This window comes from Lissotriton vulgaris, chromosome 11 (genome assembly GCF_964263255.1).
Source record: "Lissotriton vulgaris chromosome 11, aLisVul1.2, whole genome shotgun sequence".
In the NCBI taxonomy this organism is placed as follows: Eukaryota; Metazoa; Chordata; class Amphibia; order Caudata; family Salamandridae; genus Lissotriton; species Lissotriton vulgaris.
In genome coordinates this window covers 350,926,038-350,944,077 of record NC_141699.1, presented here as the reverse complement: position 1 = coordinate 350,944,077, position 18,040 = coordinate 350,926,038, and the positions used below count along the sequence as shown (strand labels likewise).

General features: G+C 43.4%; 1 protein-coding gene across 2 annotated transcripts in view; it reads right to left on the bottom strand.

Annotated features, from left to right (window-relative positions):
• AIFM3 (AIF family member 3) overlaps positions 1-18,040 on the bottom strand; it is a 392,572-nt gene that overhangs the window by 18,139 nt on the left and 356,393 nt on the right. Inside the window, exon 21 of one of the 2 annotated variants that reach the window (XM_086943318.1) lies at positions 8,681-8,701. The exons of the other annotated variant lie outside the window; for it this stretch is intronic. Coding sequence (XP_086799444.1) covers positions 8,681-8,701 — 21 coding nt within the window. The remainder of the gene's footprint in view (positions 1-8,680; positions 8,702-18,040) is intronic. 2 annotated transcript variants of the gene reach the window in all.

Here is an 18,040-nt window from a genome sequence, read left to right as displayed (position 1 = left end):
TGAGCATATTTAATACTGTGTCCGATATGTGGCATGACTAAAATCATGTCTGGTGAAAGTTTTGAAATGTTTGGTATAACATGCTGATATAGGTGAGTAGTTATGTTATCAATTTCTCCCATTAGCATTATGTCATCCGTATTAAATATGTGTAGCAATAATATTTATCCATTTAAAGATGGCGCTCACACTTTGGGAGTGAAAATGTCCCTCTTTCCATGTCTATGAATTGTAAAAGTAATTTTTTTTTCCTCAACTGAAATAACTTTAAAAACGTCTACCTCTGTCGTGTTAGAAACACCGACGAAGGCAGAAGCCGAAACACATTTGTTGTTGCTGAAAAGGAAATAAAAACTTTACGCAAATTGCCCCGTGAGTGCTGGCTGTGTTCCTAAAGAAGGGAGGAGGAACTTTGAGCTTGGATATATATATTTATATATATTTAGATATTTATTTATTTATTCATAACATTTGTAGAGCGCGCTGTTACCAAATGGTGTCCTGGCGCTATAGTGATAGCTCCCTGGCCTAAACCTCCTGACTAATTAGTGAACAGCCACGTTTTCAAACTTTTCCGGAAGGCCAGCAAGTCCGTGATCTGTCTCAATGCCGTTGGTAAGGAGTTCCAGGCGGTAGCTGCCCCTAGGACAAAACTTCTGAGACCCCAGTGTACTTACCTAATGCGTGGGGTCCTAATCAGCCCCAGACTGGCCGACCTGAGATGCTTACCCGGTCTGTACCACTGGAAATGCTGTTGGAGGAACGACAGGCCAAATCCATGGACCGCCTGGAAGACTATACACAAGGATTTAAAGGTTATCCGTTTCCGCACTGGAAGCCAGTGTAGCTTCGACAGTTCCCGGGAGACGGAGGCAAACTTTGGTAGGCCTGTGATAAGACGGGCTGTAGCGTTCTGCAGTACCTGCAGTTTGTTAAGCAGCCCCTGTTGGGCCTGCAAGAATAGACTATTACAATAGTCGAGGCGGGATAGCACGAGGGCCGTCACCACAGTTTTCTTGCACTCCTCCGGTAAGAAAGGGAGGATCTTCCGGATGAGACCAGTGGATGGAGAAGGTCAGTGCATTTACTTGGGGTTTGAAGGAGATCTTATTATCGATCAAGACTCCCAAGTTCTTGACCTTCGTAACAGGAGTGGGGAGAGTCCCCATCACATCAGGCCACCACTTTGGACTCCAAAAATTGACATCGGAGCCAAAGAGAAGAACCTCAGTTTTGGACGAGTTCAATTTTAGGCAGTTTCTGGCCATCCAGGTGTTGACTGCTGCCATACATTCCTGAAATTTGGAGGCCACACCATCCTCTCTCCCTGGAAGCAGTGTTACCACAATCTGTGTATCATCTGCGTAGGATGTTAATTCAAACCCGTATGAACGGATAAGCGGGGCGAGAAAGGAGACATATATATTGAAAAGGGTGGGGCTTAAAGAGGATCCCTGGGGAACCCCCCCGGGTAGTTCGAATGGTCTAGACTCAAATTCTCCCAAGGCCACCACCTGGACCCTGTTATTAAGGAAAGCTTTCAAGACGGTGAGGGCCTTCCCCTGGATCCCGCAGTCCTCCAAACGGTCCACCAGAATTCTGTGGTGGACCGTATCGAAGGCCGCGGACAGATCGAGGAGGATCAGGGCCGCTCGGCCCCCTGCATCCATCACCTTCCTGATCTCCTCCGTCGATTTGATCAGGGCAGACTCGGTGCTATGTCCTTTCCTAAACCCATGTTGCACTATGTCTAGGCCTTATGGGGTTCCCAGGGATGCGCAGAGCTGAGAGTTTCTGACTTTTTCTATGAGTTTATCCGGCAACAGTAGTCTGGCAATAGGCCGATAATTGTTGGGATCGCCGATATCCAGTGTGGTTTACTTTTACCAGAGGGACAATTGAGGCCCATTTCCAGCAGGCTGGAAAGTCCCCCGCTTCAAACATATGATTAAAGAGCTTAGCTAAGGTGGCAGCTATTGGGGCTGCCGCCAGCTTCGCCACGGTCACCGGACAGGGGTCATGAGGTGAACGCGATTTTGTGGCAAGCAGCTGTTTCTGAATTTCCTCGGGGCTCACTGGGCCAAACGCTAGAAATTTGGCCTCCTGTAAATTAGCTATGGGGTTCCTGTGTGCGAATTCTAGCATGCTCTGCCTGATATAAGGCTCAAGTGAGGTGAAGATGTGCTCAACCTTGCTTAAAAAGAACTTGACTAAATTCTCACACAGTTCCTCACTGGGTGGAGTAATCACTGGCTTAGGATAGCCAGGCTCGAGACCGTATGGAAGAGTTCCTTGGGCGAGGTCTTAGCCTCATAAATTCGGTTGGTGAAGTATGTTCGTTTAGCCTTCCTGATCATGTCTTTATAGACCACCTGGCTTGATTTAAGTTTTCGTTTGTCTATCTCATTATAATTTTTACGCCAGGTCCGTTCGAGTTTTTTGCATACGAGCTTAAACTCTCTGAGCTCGTCGGAGAACCAGGGGGCTGTCGGAACAGTGCGGGTAGGGCGACAATTTTTTGGTGGGGCTAGTGTGGTGCAGGCGCGGTCAACCCAGTTAGAGTAGGTGGCCACCGCTTCGTTCACGTCTGCTGGCAGAGCGACCATGGAAGACACCAGAAGGTTCTCAAGCAAGCTTCCTTTAATCTTGTTCCAGGCTCTACAGGTCCCAGCTGTTTTCCTATCCTGTCTTGCCCTATAAGGTGATGCGGCGGCGATATTAAACAACACTGGGGCATGATCAGATCAGGCGACTGGATCAATCTTTTTTTTTTTTTTTTTTTTAAACCTTTATTTGTAAAATGCACAATACACAGCGTCTGCCTACAACCCCTCGGGGCCGGCCGCTATGACATATGGGAAAAGGATAGAAAAGGACCAATCGGACAGAACGCCGTTAAAGCAGTCTCTGAGCGAAGAGTATCGTGTAGAACATAGAACCATAATATGAGGATAGGAAAAGGTTTAATTTTATGATTTTGTCGAGTACAATTTAGAAAACTACGAGGAGAGTCGAAGCTAATCACTGACCAGGATAGCCATCATCGTTCAAGGAGCACCCGGAAGGAGGCATAATAGAGGAAGGCATTTGTCAGGAAACAGGTGGCCACCATCAAGGAACTAAGACCAAACGCTATGCCACAGAATGATACAACACAATAAACTCCCTAAGAACACTGAACCCCGACCCCAAAGGAAACAAAGAAATATAGAAAAGAAAGAAACAGAAGAAGAGAAGAAAAAGAAAGAGGGCCATAGAGACAAAGAGAAAAACATAAAACACATCCCATCCCCCCACCCTGCATAACAGCGGAAGGCCACGGCCCACCCCCCCCCCCAATAGGCATGCCTGTCGCCCCAAAAGAACCCCAAGTGGGAAAGAGAGTATAGAGAGTGAGAAAGACCATCCCAATCTCCGACTCTCAGAAAAGGTAGGAGGAGGTAAGTTCGACAGACTCCCGGTCACCACCAGCCCCGTAAGCATCCCCCACCCCAAGTATCAGCAGCACAACAAAAGTAGCAAGCAAAGCTGCAGGTGGGGAGAGTCAATTCCAAATGTGCGAATAAATCAGACAATAAGCAGTCCCATCCTAGTCCCCGCCCGTCAATGCGTACAGCACACTAAAGAAATCTCCTAGCCCTGGCCCGATCTTAGGTGGCCCCACTCATCCACCCCCCGTGAGGAGCCACAACCGTCAGAGAAAAGGAAACAGCCCGCCCCAGTGAGAACAAAGAGGAAAGCAGCGTTAGAGTAAACTGGATGCAAAAAACGTCCCAACCCCGGCTCAACCAGCCAAGAAGCTGATAACAAAGAAGCAGCCTAGCCCTGGCCCGATCGTGGATACATCCCCAAATACGCTCCCCGGGAAAGGCCCGCCCACTGTAGAACAAAGAGACAATATGGCCACAGAGAGAATGAAAGTGTCTTGGAAGCATAAAATGGCCGTCGAAAGTCACCAGAAAATCCACCGACTGTAATAGGGAGTTCCTCAGAGACTTGCAGAATGTGTGAGTTCTTCGATAACAAAGTCGGAGGATATAACCCAGGAGCCGTCGATAGGGTCAACAATGTTGTGGATAGGTCCCAAGACACTCGCGATGAAAAATCCAACAATGTAGCACTCTCCGGTGAAAGGGGAAACAAAGTATCCCAGACAGAGTTTTCAAGCGGACGATCTCGGGCGCCCATAAAATTGGAGGCGGGCACATCTGTCCGGCGGGCAGAAGGTAGCACTGTATTTCCATGGAACGCAGGCAGAGCCGAATGGAGGGTTTGCTGGATCAGAACGTTGCATCCCTGCCGCAGCGCCGACGCCATATCGTTCAGCTTCCCTCCCAGTACCTGGTAGCCTTGGTGCATATCGGCACGGAAGTCACGCAGGGCATTCAGGATGGTACCGAAAGAAAGTGTAGGCTGAAGCCCCTGCCTCTCACTTCCAAAGGAAGGTACCTGAAAATCGGACCCCATATCAGGCGGGGCAGCACAGGCCACTGGCAGGGACGGGCGCTCTCCCCCACACCACGGAGCACCAAACAAAGCCATCATGGCGCAATTCCGGGGTAATCGCCAGGATAAGTGTGGCACAGGCGAGCGTCCGTGCAGGGCTTCAATAGCACCAAAGACAGTGTCAGTGAGTGTCACATCGCGGAGAGGCGCCCCATACCGGAGCAGGGTAGTGAGGCGTGGGGTCAGGCAACCGTAGGCAAGCAAACATGGCCGAGCGACCCTCTCCGCATAACATCTGTCCCAAACAAAGGATCCGTTTCGGAAGAGTGCCGCAGCGTAGCAAGCGCTCACTTCTCACCGCCTACTTCAAGTTATCACCAGCGGCGCCGCACGGACAGTGCCTCACGAGGTTCCCACAAGTGCTCGGGTCTTCAGCGCCGATAGGGTAGTCTGGGCGCCATCAGTTCTCCGGGGCACGGCAAAGAGCGAGTGTGCAGGCGGGGTCCAGGGCTGAAAGTAGTATCGCAGCTATCTCCGGCCGCCGGGCAGGTAGAGAGTCCGGGAAAACACCGCTGAAATCAGCGCCGCGCCGCACGCAATCCGGTAATAAATTTCACCAGGATATATGCCAGGATATCGGTGCGGCGGAGAAAGGCTGGCGGAGCCGGGAGCCTACAGGTCTGCTCCGATCGCCATCTTGGCTCCTCCTCGACTGGATCAATCTTTGCAAATTTCAAATCCGGATTGTTTGTGAAAATTCCATCCAAGGTGTGGCCCGCCATATCCGTGGACCCTGTAACCACTTGTGTTAATCTCACCCCATGCATCACCTCAGATAAGGCCATTGTTTCCGAGCCTAAACTGCTCTCTAGATGGAAATTGAAATCTCCTAAGACTGTGAAGGATTTTGTGCACAAAGCTTCCTCAAAGGAGCTTCCTACTGTGTCTAAGTCACGGCCTTAGTGCCGGGGGGCCTATACGGAAGGCAACCCAAAAAGGATTGATGGATGGACAGAATGAGCTTAAACCCCAGGACTTTACACGTCTCGGAGAACACAGGTTGGAAAGACCCTTTGATGGACGTATGATAGATGACCGCCAGGCCCCCTCCTTTTTTCCGAGGCCTATCCAAGATAAAACTAAGATAGTCTGGAGGGGTGGCCTTTACTATATCAGGCCCTGAGGCCGCATCCGCCTAGGTCTCCGTGACGAACACAATTTTTATCTACTTGTCCTGGATCATCTCGGCGAACTCCAGACTGTGTTTCACCAAGGATCTGGCGTTGATCATGAGGCAACTTATGTTGCTCAGCGTACCCTCCCCTTTAGCCTTGTTAGTACTAGCGGCTGCCCAGACTGGCCTTAAAAGGATAGCTGGGAGAGTCCTGAGACAAGCTGGGCATACATATATATATATTTATTTTTTACACTGAAAAAAACAAAGGTTAAAGTAACGTTATAGTTAGGTGTGATAAAAAGATATTTTTTGTTGTTGTTTTTTTTAAACTTAAAAAGTCACAGAAAAAAAACAAAGGTTAAGGTAAAGTTATAGTTAGGTCACTATGTCAGTGACAACCTTGATGTTTTGAGCTTAAAAAAACACAGAAATGTACCCATCATTTATATCAGAGCTAAATATAACTCACTTCCCTGCCAAGCACACACCTCGATGGGAACAAAGAATTTAAAAACCATACTGGGCGGTTCATTTTTCTGAACACCTAAAACTGACTTTTGTGACCTACAGAATGGGTGGCTTCCCAATAAAAGGAATCAACACCTAAATGGGGAATAGTTTTACCTAGTCCAAACTGCAGGCTCGTTTTTTACAAAATCTAAACCATTTTGCATATTACTAGGTGCATCTGCTTATCTAATTGAGGTTTGCAGCATGTTTTTACGATCTAGCACTCAATCAACTGAATTTAAGTGTTAGCAGGCAAGCAATAATCCAGAGACTGAAAGTCCAGCACATATAGCTTAATTGTATATACATGAAATTCATGAGGCCCACTATTTGTATGCTGGCAGAGAAAGGGTGAGATTATGGCATTTATTTATATTTTTTTACATTGCACACTATAAATCAAAACATTTTGTATTTGCATGTAATTCAGGTTTACATGCTTTCATTTTATGATGAACGTTCTTGTTTTTATTTTAAGTTTGCTCATCGGACAAAGCCCTGTAAGATTTACCTACCAATTACTGATTTTTAATCAGTCTTTTGTAATGTAGACTTTTGACCGGCTCCATGTATTGTTCTAAGTTTGTAATACTTTGTATTAACTATACAATAAAGATAAGGGGCAGATTTATGGCGCCAGTTATTTTGCGCCGCTGCTCCGCCACTCATGGTGCGCCGCATTTACAATGCGGCGCACCATGGGGCAAAAACGGCACAGATGCATGACGCATCTGTGCCGTAAAGGTGGCGCATTGCTGGAGTTGTGTCGCAAGCGCGACGCAGCTCCAGCAAGGCTCGGGGTGCCCCATCTTTACAATGCTGCGTCAAGACCTACGCCTGCTTCAAGCAGGCGCAGGGTTTTGACGCAGCATTGGCCTGAAAGTGACTGAGTGAAATCTTATAGATTTCACTCAGCCACTTTTGCGAGGTGCACCTACCCCGGAACGCCCACCCTGCGCCGGAATGCCCACAAGTGGTGCAGGGCTTTACAACGTGATGCATCTGCCTAGATGCGTCACGTTGTAAATGGGTCGTAGGGATGCGCCACGTTTACGCCGCAGTTGCGTGACACAAACGTGGCGCATTCCCAATATAAATCTGCCCCAAAGAAAGAACGAGAGATTTCATATTTTCTTATTTTCAATGTATTTGTTTATTTTACGAAGGTCCGGTAGCTGCCAACTGACTACTCTTAGGTCTCCTCTCCCTTCCATTCTACTTCAGTACCTGGCTTTTTATTCCATCTTTTGCGCCTTGACGCCTTTGGGCAAAGTAGCGCTTACACAAATCGCCCTTCATTCATTCATTCACGTCCTTTTTCACACTATAAACTGTATTATTCTTTTCTGGTTTTAATGTTGTCATTTACATTACTAACATGGCCATCAGAAATGCTAGATGGTAAATTTAAAATGGTAGCAATGCATAATGACATACATGGACGTTATTTAGGGGACGTCAGGGGTCGCAGCTGCAACCCCTGGCCCGACACTGCCTTTCGAACCCTAGCCTTAGAGATCACAAAAGCAGTGTCAGAAACTGAAGTAAAGCGGGACTCATATGAGCCGATGTTGCTTTTTGTTGCTCGTGTTTTGATACACTTAGTTGTATCCTCAGTGTCTCTAGAAGGGATCTTTTGGGAGCACACAAGGGGGCTACATATAAAAACGAATGGGCCACTTTCAACATGCAATTAAGAGATTTGACGCATATGTGTATAACATATATATAATAATGATACATTAATACAATTATATAGACATTTCTAAAGCAGATATAAGATACAAATCTATTTATTTTTGTACCACACACACTTAAGCGTGTGTGATGTAAAAATCTATTTTCATCTAATTAGAAACCTGTTGCATTAGTTTAATAATCTTGATTGTAATGTGTAATCCTTCATTTATTGTTGATTCTGCAGTATCACTACCTTAATGCCATTATGTCAGAAGTCATGGCAACACCCTCTCTAACATCAGCAGGGTAACAAAAATAGTGTGATGTCACTTCCCGTGATGTCATCGGTGGCTGAAAGTTTGGATAACATCACTTAAGCTACCCCTCGCATTTCGGTGAATCAACACCAATGATAATATATGAGCAAGCACGCATCACAACACAATGGGTGAAAGTGTCACAAAACATGCGCTCACATGTAGCGTTTACGGTGCACGCAAATGCAGCATAATGAGCATGGTGGCCATTTTGGATTTAATTTTTTTTTTATAGGAACCTGATTTAAAGATTGTTGCACAGGGACGCATTGCATCCTGAGGCATGCGTTTGGATATCAGTGCCTACAAGCATTGGCAAATCCAATACTTCGCCCCTTTAAAGCCACAACCAACTGGTTTACCAATGCTTGTTTATGTAGTCCACGATACCAGAAGTTCTACATTTTGTGGTGGTTTCACTGGAATCAAAGTTTGAGTAAATGCACCCAGATTTTAATCTGTGGCCTACAATGCGCACAGAAATGTTTGCCATTTCATAAATAATTAGTAGTTTTACTTTAAGATACATTACAATGAAAAAGTAACATACTTGCCGAGTCGAAGAAATATCCTGAAATTTCCGTGAGCATTAAATAAAGGAAGACAATTTATAATAAAAAAACACACTGAAATTCTCTCATTTTCTTTTTTTTGATTTAACACGCAGACAATCTAACAATGACACATTATAAAACCAGAAAATAACCAGTTATACTCTAATTCTCCACACTACACATGCCTGCACATACTCCCTTTCAGCAATGGCTGGATTACTTACCTGTAATCTTCATTACTGCTAGTCCTACTCTTCTTCGTGCCTTGTCATAACAAGTACAGTGGATCCCACCTCCAAGCCAGGGATTCCTGAAATACTGGGTGCCATTAGGGGCTTGCAATTCCCATAATTCCCCTGATCTTTCCCGAGCCAGATAACCTCTGCACAGTCCGGTTTGTGCTACGACTGAGAGAAGGCAGACTATGAATAGGAGTAAAAAAGATTATCAGTAAGTAATCAAGGTATTACTCCATTTATCTCTTCTTGTCCCAATCATACCACGTAAGGACACCAAAGCAAAGAAGCCAGTCAATCAAGTTCTCAAACAGTGTAGCAGACTAAACACACAGGGCTTGATTACTAGCTCCCTAATATATTGTGGTCACTGCACAAACATCTGTTTGTGCAGTGATCGCAATGGTGAGTGGTGTGATGTTTATTACACCTGGTTATTACTGGGTTGTAGTGTAGTTCCTATATTCCCAATAGGCTCTGCACATTGGAATAGTATATACTATAGATTAAACATAGGAATGAGGTCGACTAGGTCTCTATAGAATATACTAGACTTAATTGTGTGTGCCAGCTAGCTCAGAGGTCACAAGAAACGTTCTCGAATTCACAAGAAGGGATTAGTCTCTGACAACCGCATAAACATGAAAACTTTGTTTCCACAAGATAAAACATATCTTCAGAGTCGTGGAACCAATAGATAGATATTGCACTCAGTCACTCGTGCATGCTTCCTTTCACTAGAGTTGCAGAGAAAGTAGAGAGACGGGCGTTTTCAATAAAAGGATTTATTGAACAGTCTTCTTTCTCAAGCATAAGAAATGAACTGCTACAATCGTAAAACTTTATAAAATATAATGCATACAGTATAAAGAGCAGGATAAAATAAGACTGTAAGAGCATTGTATGGTTCCTAAACCATCTAAAAATACATACATAAATAACAGAGGCTAAAAGTACTCAACTGGTGCTTCTAAAATACGCCTACCCCGGTTTACCTAACCTAAGCTTAGTACGAGGGAATAAGTAAGTGAGGTGTAGCATAAATGCAGTATTCTTTTGCCAAGAATCTGTCCAAGATTTCTCTAAGGGTCTAATCAGCTCCGTACCTTAGTTTAGAATGGAGAAGGTCGGTCTCGGGACTCGATATCCCAAAAACCTGCAAGGGTAGCTTGGAAACACTGAAGCTGGATTTCTCAGCAGGAGAAAAGACAGCGTCTCTCTCAGTACGTCTGCTGGAGGGTCGGCCTCCTTTGGCACTTGCTGTAGCAGGGCGCGTCGGGCAAGTAGATGGTCGAACTGCTCCAAACCACTGTGTGTTTGCTTGGGCGAGTGTGGGCATATTTATACCTCAAAGGTGGTTTTTACAGTTGGACATAATAAAGTCATCAAAGAGTCTCAGTTCTTTGAAAACTCCATGAGTTCTTGGACAAATCAATATTCAAGCAAGGGGAAGTCCCTGGCTGCTGGAGCTGAGTTTTCAAAGAAATCGTTGTGGATTTTCGGAACCAGTGGAAGTAGCCCTGCCGTATTTGGACTGCATGAGCTATGCCTAATTATGGTTATGATTTCTATGCCTATATAAGGATATGGTGATTTATACCTACATAAGGGCATGAATCGGGAAACTTACAATAGGGTCCGAAAATAATACATAACACCCACTCCATGTTATCATGTTCATCTAAGTTAAAGCACTAAAACATATAATCTAGAGCATGTGTTTACAACACCCCAAAAATCATATAAAATGCATTTGAAATGGTTGCACACAAAACAATTGAGCATTCTGTACAGTACACATTTAAAGGCAATGATTTCATTGTAAGCATATGATATGATATTAGCAATGCTAACTGAATGAATCACCAAAATTACATTTATGAAATTTCTCTTACAGAAGAAAAAGGTCGAGACCATCCCATAGCAGAATATACAAACTGTTTTGGTTTGTGGATTAGGCTAATATTGTTTCTAGGAAGTGTTCAAGGAATTCTTGTTCTCTAAGAATAGTTCTACTTTAAGCAGATTACTTTTTTGTGCCAAAGTTCTGTTTGTTTTTTGGAAAAAGTCAAATAAATCTGTCGTGAAAAATAGAGTTCCACACTTGGTAGATTTGTTTTGAGAAAGAGAAAAAAGAAAAGTTGAAGGTTAAATTTTCAGAGTTCGAAAGAACGCTGTGTGCTAATTTCAAAAGTTATTCTCGGTGTCAGGAGAAAACATTAAGTCATCAAGGCTGGCAAAGAAATCGTCTACCACAGTAGGTGAAAGTTTGACTACTTCCTTAAGAAGGTCAATTGTGCACAGATGTGAAGCATCGTCGTCAGCGCCAGCCACGTTAGCAATGTTCATAGCAGATGGTACCTGTATGCCGGATGGTCCGCGTATCTCACCTCCAGTTGGATTTGCCGGTGAGATCTCAATGAATGCCGTCATCAGGATTGGTAGCCGCTGGGGGCAACACAACACATGTGCCGTTACCGGACCCAGTAATGCGTCAGCATCCATTGGCATAAGTGTTAGACAAACATCTGACATGCATTCCTCTCCACAAAGCAGGCATCGTAGAACAGGTAAGATGCAATCTTGCCAGATTGGTCTGAATGACAGGAACCATGTGGTATTCAGATCTCTCAAAGGAGCCAAGCCAAGGATCTGTGTTATTCAGTCACGGCCCCTTATAGCCTGCAGCGCATTTTCCATAATGGCATGGGTATCACTGGTGGCCGGATGTGCCATAACGGAGCGGGAGGAATAAAAATAAGATCCCTGCTACGAGTCCCAAAATGAGAGGCAGGCGGCCGAACACAGAGTGGACGAAGTTAGGAAAAATGCCCAGGACTGCTTCAAAGAGTGCTAACAGTCCCCCAAAAATCGTCTTAAATACATGTGCAATACGCAGGTATCAAACATGTTAAAGATACGACCTAACATTTCTGCGAAATGTACTGGGCAGTTTGTTGATAATAATGCATGTATCTCTGCAGAAGTCCTTGCAACTTGCAGATCATCCGTCTCTTTGGACAAGGTCAGTGGCACCGTTTTTTGCAAAAGAATGGCTTTCATTCTGCTTAAAGTATCAATTCATACAGAAGAGATGTTCAGTGAAGGCCATAGTGGCGACTCCCCGTCTGTCTTGGTTTTAGGAAACAATACTTGCATACAGCAAGTGACCCTGGCTGACACAGTAATGAGACAGCTTATTTCTGGCATCATTCCACAACAGCTGTGATCATTTAACATAATGTCGCTACCATTGGAAAGCTGCCCGAAAATTGGATCTATCACCGCTGCGGGCAAACCTTGAAGGTGGCAAGAAAGGTTATTGGAAGAACCTTCGCAGGCTCCGTGTAAATTGATACCTTTAAACAATAGTGTACCGCTTAGTGAGTTTTCACAATTTTTACCAATAAGAAATACTTCCTTTCCCCCACTCCAACATTTGTGTGTGTATGGTAAATCCCAGGTCGACTTAATGTATTCTTTACCCAACCTTTTTATACAGGCCTGCTGGTATGTGTTTTAAGCAATACTGAAACTGGAAAGTCGTCACTGGTATTGTGATGGTGCCATGTATTATCCATTCAACTGATGGTTTCTCAGAAACAATCAATGGTAATCTCTCCAGTTTTTCAATGCTCAGCATCGTATTGTCTGCTCCCCTCTGTGCCAACGAGATTTGTTTATCTGTAAGATTAAATACAGTAAACAGTGATGTAGTGTTGATTAGACACCAAGGCACATAGCCTGAATGAAGGCTTTGCAATGTCCAGCCTAATAGCATCATAGAACGTAATTGAGACTGGCCATGTTGTAACATCAGCAGGTCCTGTTCCATTATATCTATGGCAGAGGATACAATGCTGTCCAAAGAATATATTCTGGATGACAGAGTTGTTAACCCATTGTCAACTACAGAGAGTGATTTCTCTAAATTAATACGATTAATTTCTTGTATTCTCTCAGCTGTTTCAATTTGCGTGACTTTCCATGCTTCATTGTATGCCGCGAGCGTATATACCAGCGAATATGAAACGTTTATGACGTGGATTACGAGGTCCCAGTAAGAATTCTCGTAAATCAACGCCATCTTTAAGCAAAGATAAGTGTTGTTTTATGTCTGGAAGTGTGGATCTCTGTAGCCACTCAAGGCATAGTTTTCCTACACTATAAGTTGTTATTATCCCTGGATGTTGTCTTTGGATATATCTTGGATCTGGCCGAGTTACTGTGAACCCTTATGTCTTGTTCACAAATCTATCTTGACAGTTATTCGTGTTAGTGGGCCAGATTAACCATTTTTTCCATTCAGGATTTGTTCTGTTCTGTTGTAAAATATAATTTACGTCTACCTCCTCATCTGAAATTAAATTACTATCAGGTGTGAGCTTAGGTATGGACGGTTTGTTTAAATTGTTTATCTTAGCAATGCCAAGACAAGATGTCTGTTGAACAGTGTCATTTAAAAACATAATTTGTTCTGGGATGATGCAGTCTCTGAACAATGCTTCTAAACTTTGTACCTGCCAGTCTTTTGTGCCCCAAACAGTTTTTGTCTCAATGTTGTCTTTCCGAAAGTCAAAGCCTAAGGTGGACAATTGAGCATAAAAGGTCACAGAATAAATTTGTTTAGTGTTTGTCAACATACTTTTCATGCCTGTCTTTTTCATATTTTTAAAGTAAAAACTTTCTGGGTTTGTAACATTAAAACCCTTGAAATATGGAAATTTTCTAAGAAACGTTTTAGAGCTACCTTTTGGAGGAGTTGAACAATATTCCCATTGATTATAAGTCAAAACATTTCAAGGGTTTACAGATTTATGCAAGTAATGGTGGCCAAAATGATTAAAACAATACATTTCTTCATAATTTGATGAACTTTCTAAATATTCATGTTTTTTAAATTTTGCTGACATTTCTAAGTCTGCCATCATGTTATTAACAGACTCAAAGTCCCAAGCATCAGAAAATGGGCTGGGTGAAACAAAATCACTCAAGGAAACTTTAAATTGGTGTGGAATTTTCAGCAGCTCGACAGGGCCATAAATGTCATAATCAGTTCTATCCCATGCTATTCCACCAGGTAGAGGAACCGCTGGGATGTTCACTGATGACAGGTCTCGTTGTTCACAATGAGATGATTTGTGTGGCTTCAGGAGCAAATTGATGTTCTTACTTGCTGTGTCCATTTTAATGTGCTTTCCATCTATCAGCTTTCCCAAACTTAAAAAAAGAATGAGCCATAGCAGGAGATAAAGTACACCTAACACAATCCAAAATTCAACCCATGGTGAAACCAGATATGTATTTGTAAGCTGGTGAAAAAGTTCTGTTACTTGTTCCCTGAAATTTTATTTGTTGGCGTTATTTCAGGCTCACTGGGATCCTCAGAAAAGGTATCAAAGTTGATGAAATAGCCAGAGGCAGTTCTGTCAATTGTTGGTATTGCATACGGATTACTTGAAATCACTGGAGCTGCTTGGTCCCTTGACATATTGGTATAGTCAGATGCTACATCATTGTAGACGGGAGTTTCTTGACGAACTGTTATTTGGGTTTCAAGAGGCACAAGTTCCATGGCCTTATTGCATAGTCCTTCTTTTCTCACTTTAGAATCGTCAAAGGTGATGAGTCTTTCAGTTTGAACCTCTTGGATAGTTGCAAGATTTGGTCATCTGCTACATCATGGGAGTTCGCTGGGCCTACTATTTATTATCGGCAACATGGTGTGGTTTTACCAGGTCAATTGACACAGACCGGTTCTCCTTCTTTCCAGCAAGGGGCGGCACTAGTACTGTTCTTGATCCGTGGATTGCTAGTACAGGTACTGGTTTTCGGTAAGAAGGCCCAAATTTCTTCTTGTCCGCTATTTTCTCCCTGACCAGATCCCCAATCTTTGGAATCCAGACAGGTCTTGCTGGGACAGGTGGTTTTTCTTCAGTGGTCGTTGGCTTTTCGCTGATATTGCTTAGACTTCTTCTTGTTTCATTTAAGTCCTGTAAAACAGCCAAACGATCTTTGATATCAAAGGGTTTTTGTTCCACCACTGAAGTGTGACAATCGAGGTCTTCAACCAACATTCTAGTACCAAAAAGTATTTCATATGGAGTGATTCCACCCAGAGAATTTCTTGGCAGGTTATTGAGACTACGTTGGACATTTATTAGATGTTTGACCCACCCATCACCCAAACCTAATACCCTAGCTGTTATAGATTGCTTTATGTCACGTTTTATTCTCACCGCAACCGAATTTCCCTAAGGATGGAATGGACTCGAAAATCGAAATACAACGCCCAAGCTGGCCATGGCCTCCTTGTAAGCCCTAGAGCTAAACGCAGGACCCTGGTCAGAATGTAGCGTGCCAATTGTGTATGTGCCGATAAAGACTCACAAATATTTTATAACAGTTCGGGCGTCAGCTGTGTGCTGAGGCCATATCCAAATGAATCTTGTCCTAGTAGTGGTGGGACCGCATTCGTCCATGGTGACGTCTGCGTGCAGAAAGCCTAATGCTGTCTAACAATGGTGTCTGTACTGGGCTGGCTACACTGTAGTCAGGTATCTGGTGGTGTTCAAAGCTATGATCTCTGTAGCAGACATCACAATTCATTCCAAATTCGTAAATGTGGAGACTCATTCCTGGCCACCAGTACATATTTTTTAGTTTTACTAGCGATTTTGAGATCCCTTGATGTATCAGACCCTCTCTCATATGTGCTTTGTGAATCAGAGCACCTCTCCGGTTCCTGTTTGGAATTACTCTATCCCCCACTCCAGGGATTTGAGTAAAAGGAACAGAATTTGCATCAATTATATATTTATACTTGAGTGGATAATTTAGAGGTAACGCTGCTCCGCTGCCTTTGCTCGTGGCATTGACAGCGAGCATGATTTCACCATCTATTGTTTTTTAAAAACAATTAATTGTAGCTACGGAAGCCTTTTGCACAGCTGCCTTCGAGGCTTCATCAGTCAATGAATTCCCTTCAACGTGAACGCCATCATGCTGATAGCTCAGTGTATGGATCACGTGAGTCTTTTGTAGTTCTTTCTACAAAAGAACTACTTGTTCCCAAAACATTTTATGCTTGATGTGCCACCTTTTGCGTTTTAAAAACCATTTTGAACCCAGGTCGGCAAATATTCATTGTATGACTGGACGCAGTAATACAAATCGCACACTATGAGTGTGGGGAATTCGCGATTGGTATTTTCAAGCGCCATCTTGAATACTTGGAGTTTAGCTCGCTGAGCTGTACAGTCTCCTAGTGATTGAGTTTTTGTGACCATAGGTCTGAATTTACCATCGCGCCAGCGACCTTTAACAATCGTGCACGCTGCACTATAAGCTTGTTTACCCCCAATTACGGGCTGTGTTGATCTGTCTGTATATATTATACAGCCGTAATGTTCTAAAGGTAGAATTTCAGTAGGCAGAGGACATTCTTGTTCGTATTGGAGACATTCTTGTGTCTTCAAATAAGGGTCAAAAACGTATTCAACATCTGTTGCAGCAAGAGAATTAACCCATTGTATCCATCTTGGATGCAGACCTTTTGCATTTGGAATGCTTGCCTTTGTCACTGCCTCTAAGGCAGGTATAGGTGTAACGACTTTAATGCGTTTACCCTGTGCTAGGGCTCTCTCCTTTGCTACAGCAGCCTGAACCGCTGTCAGATTTTCTTGTTGTTGAAGTGAATTTCATTTCAGCTTGTGTGTACAAGTGTGATTTGTATGCTATTGGTACCTTTTCACCGTCATTAAAGGTCAGGTATGTGAATCCTCATCTCCCTGGGTTGATTTGGATAACAAGGTTGCGCACATTGTCGCATGTTTGTAAGTGTGTTGTTGCCAACATGTCTGTTTGTACTGAACGCAAAATGTCTGTGTGTTTTTGAGTCCAATTAGTTGGTTTGAAATCAGGTTTGATTAGTTCGTAGAGAGTTTTAACCCTTTCTGTGTAATTCAGAATGTTAGTTCTTCCAAAGTTTAGGAATCCTAGAATTGACTGTAAGTTTTTCAGCGTTTTTGGAGTTTGGAGCAGCGCACATTTTTCTAAAAAGTTTGCTGCCAGGCTTTTGTCTTCACTCGAAAGTTCATATCCTAAGAATAGGACGTTGAGGTGGGCAATTCTTGATTTTTTAAAGTTGAATTAATTCCCATCTGAGGCGAACCCAAGTATTATGGTGTTCACCCTTTTCAAGTGCCTGTACAAATCATCATCTGTAAGGTAAATGTCATCGACATAAGATAATGCCTCATCGCCATATGTTTGTAGTAACTCTGTTACTCTGGCTGAAAATAACCCAGGACTGTTCTTAAATCTCTGGGGAAGACGACAGAAGTGTCGTTCTGTCCCCATTATTGAGAAAGCGGTCAAGTACCTGCTTTCTGGTGCAATGTTGTGACAGAAGAAACCGTTTTAAATATCTAAAGTAGTTTTATATTTCTTCCGAACAATATTATTCATTAGTGCTGCACTGTGTGAATTTTGTACTGCAAAAGTTTTGCAACAAGAGTTTAAATGTCTGTAATACAAAACTAGACAATATGTTTCATCTGGTTTGGAGACAGGAAACAAAGGATTGGTCATTGACGAGGTGCATGTTTCAATCACCCCTTGGTATTCAAGTTGATCTAAGATCTCCCTGACTTACTTTTTAGCTTCCTACTTAACTGGATACTGTCTCTGAGCAGTTGGTTGATTTTTTAACTGAATTTTATGGTGAGTCCTCATCCCATCCCACATGATTTTTATATAATGCTGGAGCCTGGGCAACAGCCCATTTTCTGGCATAGATGTATTTTTTATGAATAGGGATATGATTAGAAAAGGCTGGCATAATGATCTCTTCGCCACGTGGGCACTCCCTGACAAATTCAGGTGGCCAGTCTTTTTCAGCTAGAAGGATGTCATAACCTTTAGATAATTTTTCCCAAGAGAGTGCTTTTATCTTCCTAGTTATATCCCCCTCTATTCGGAGTGTTACTTCATATAATTTATGGGGTACACTAACCCTGGTGTCTGCAGTTTCAACCTTAAAGTATTCATTCAGATCCACTGTCTCCAGATGATCTTTTAGGATCCTGCGAGCTATGGTGACCTCTGCTGTGCTGTCCA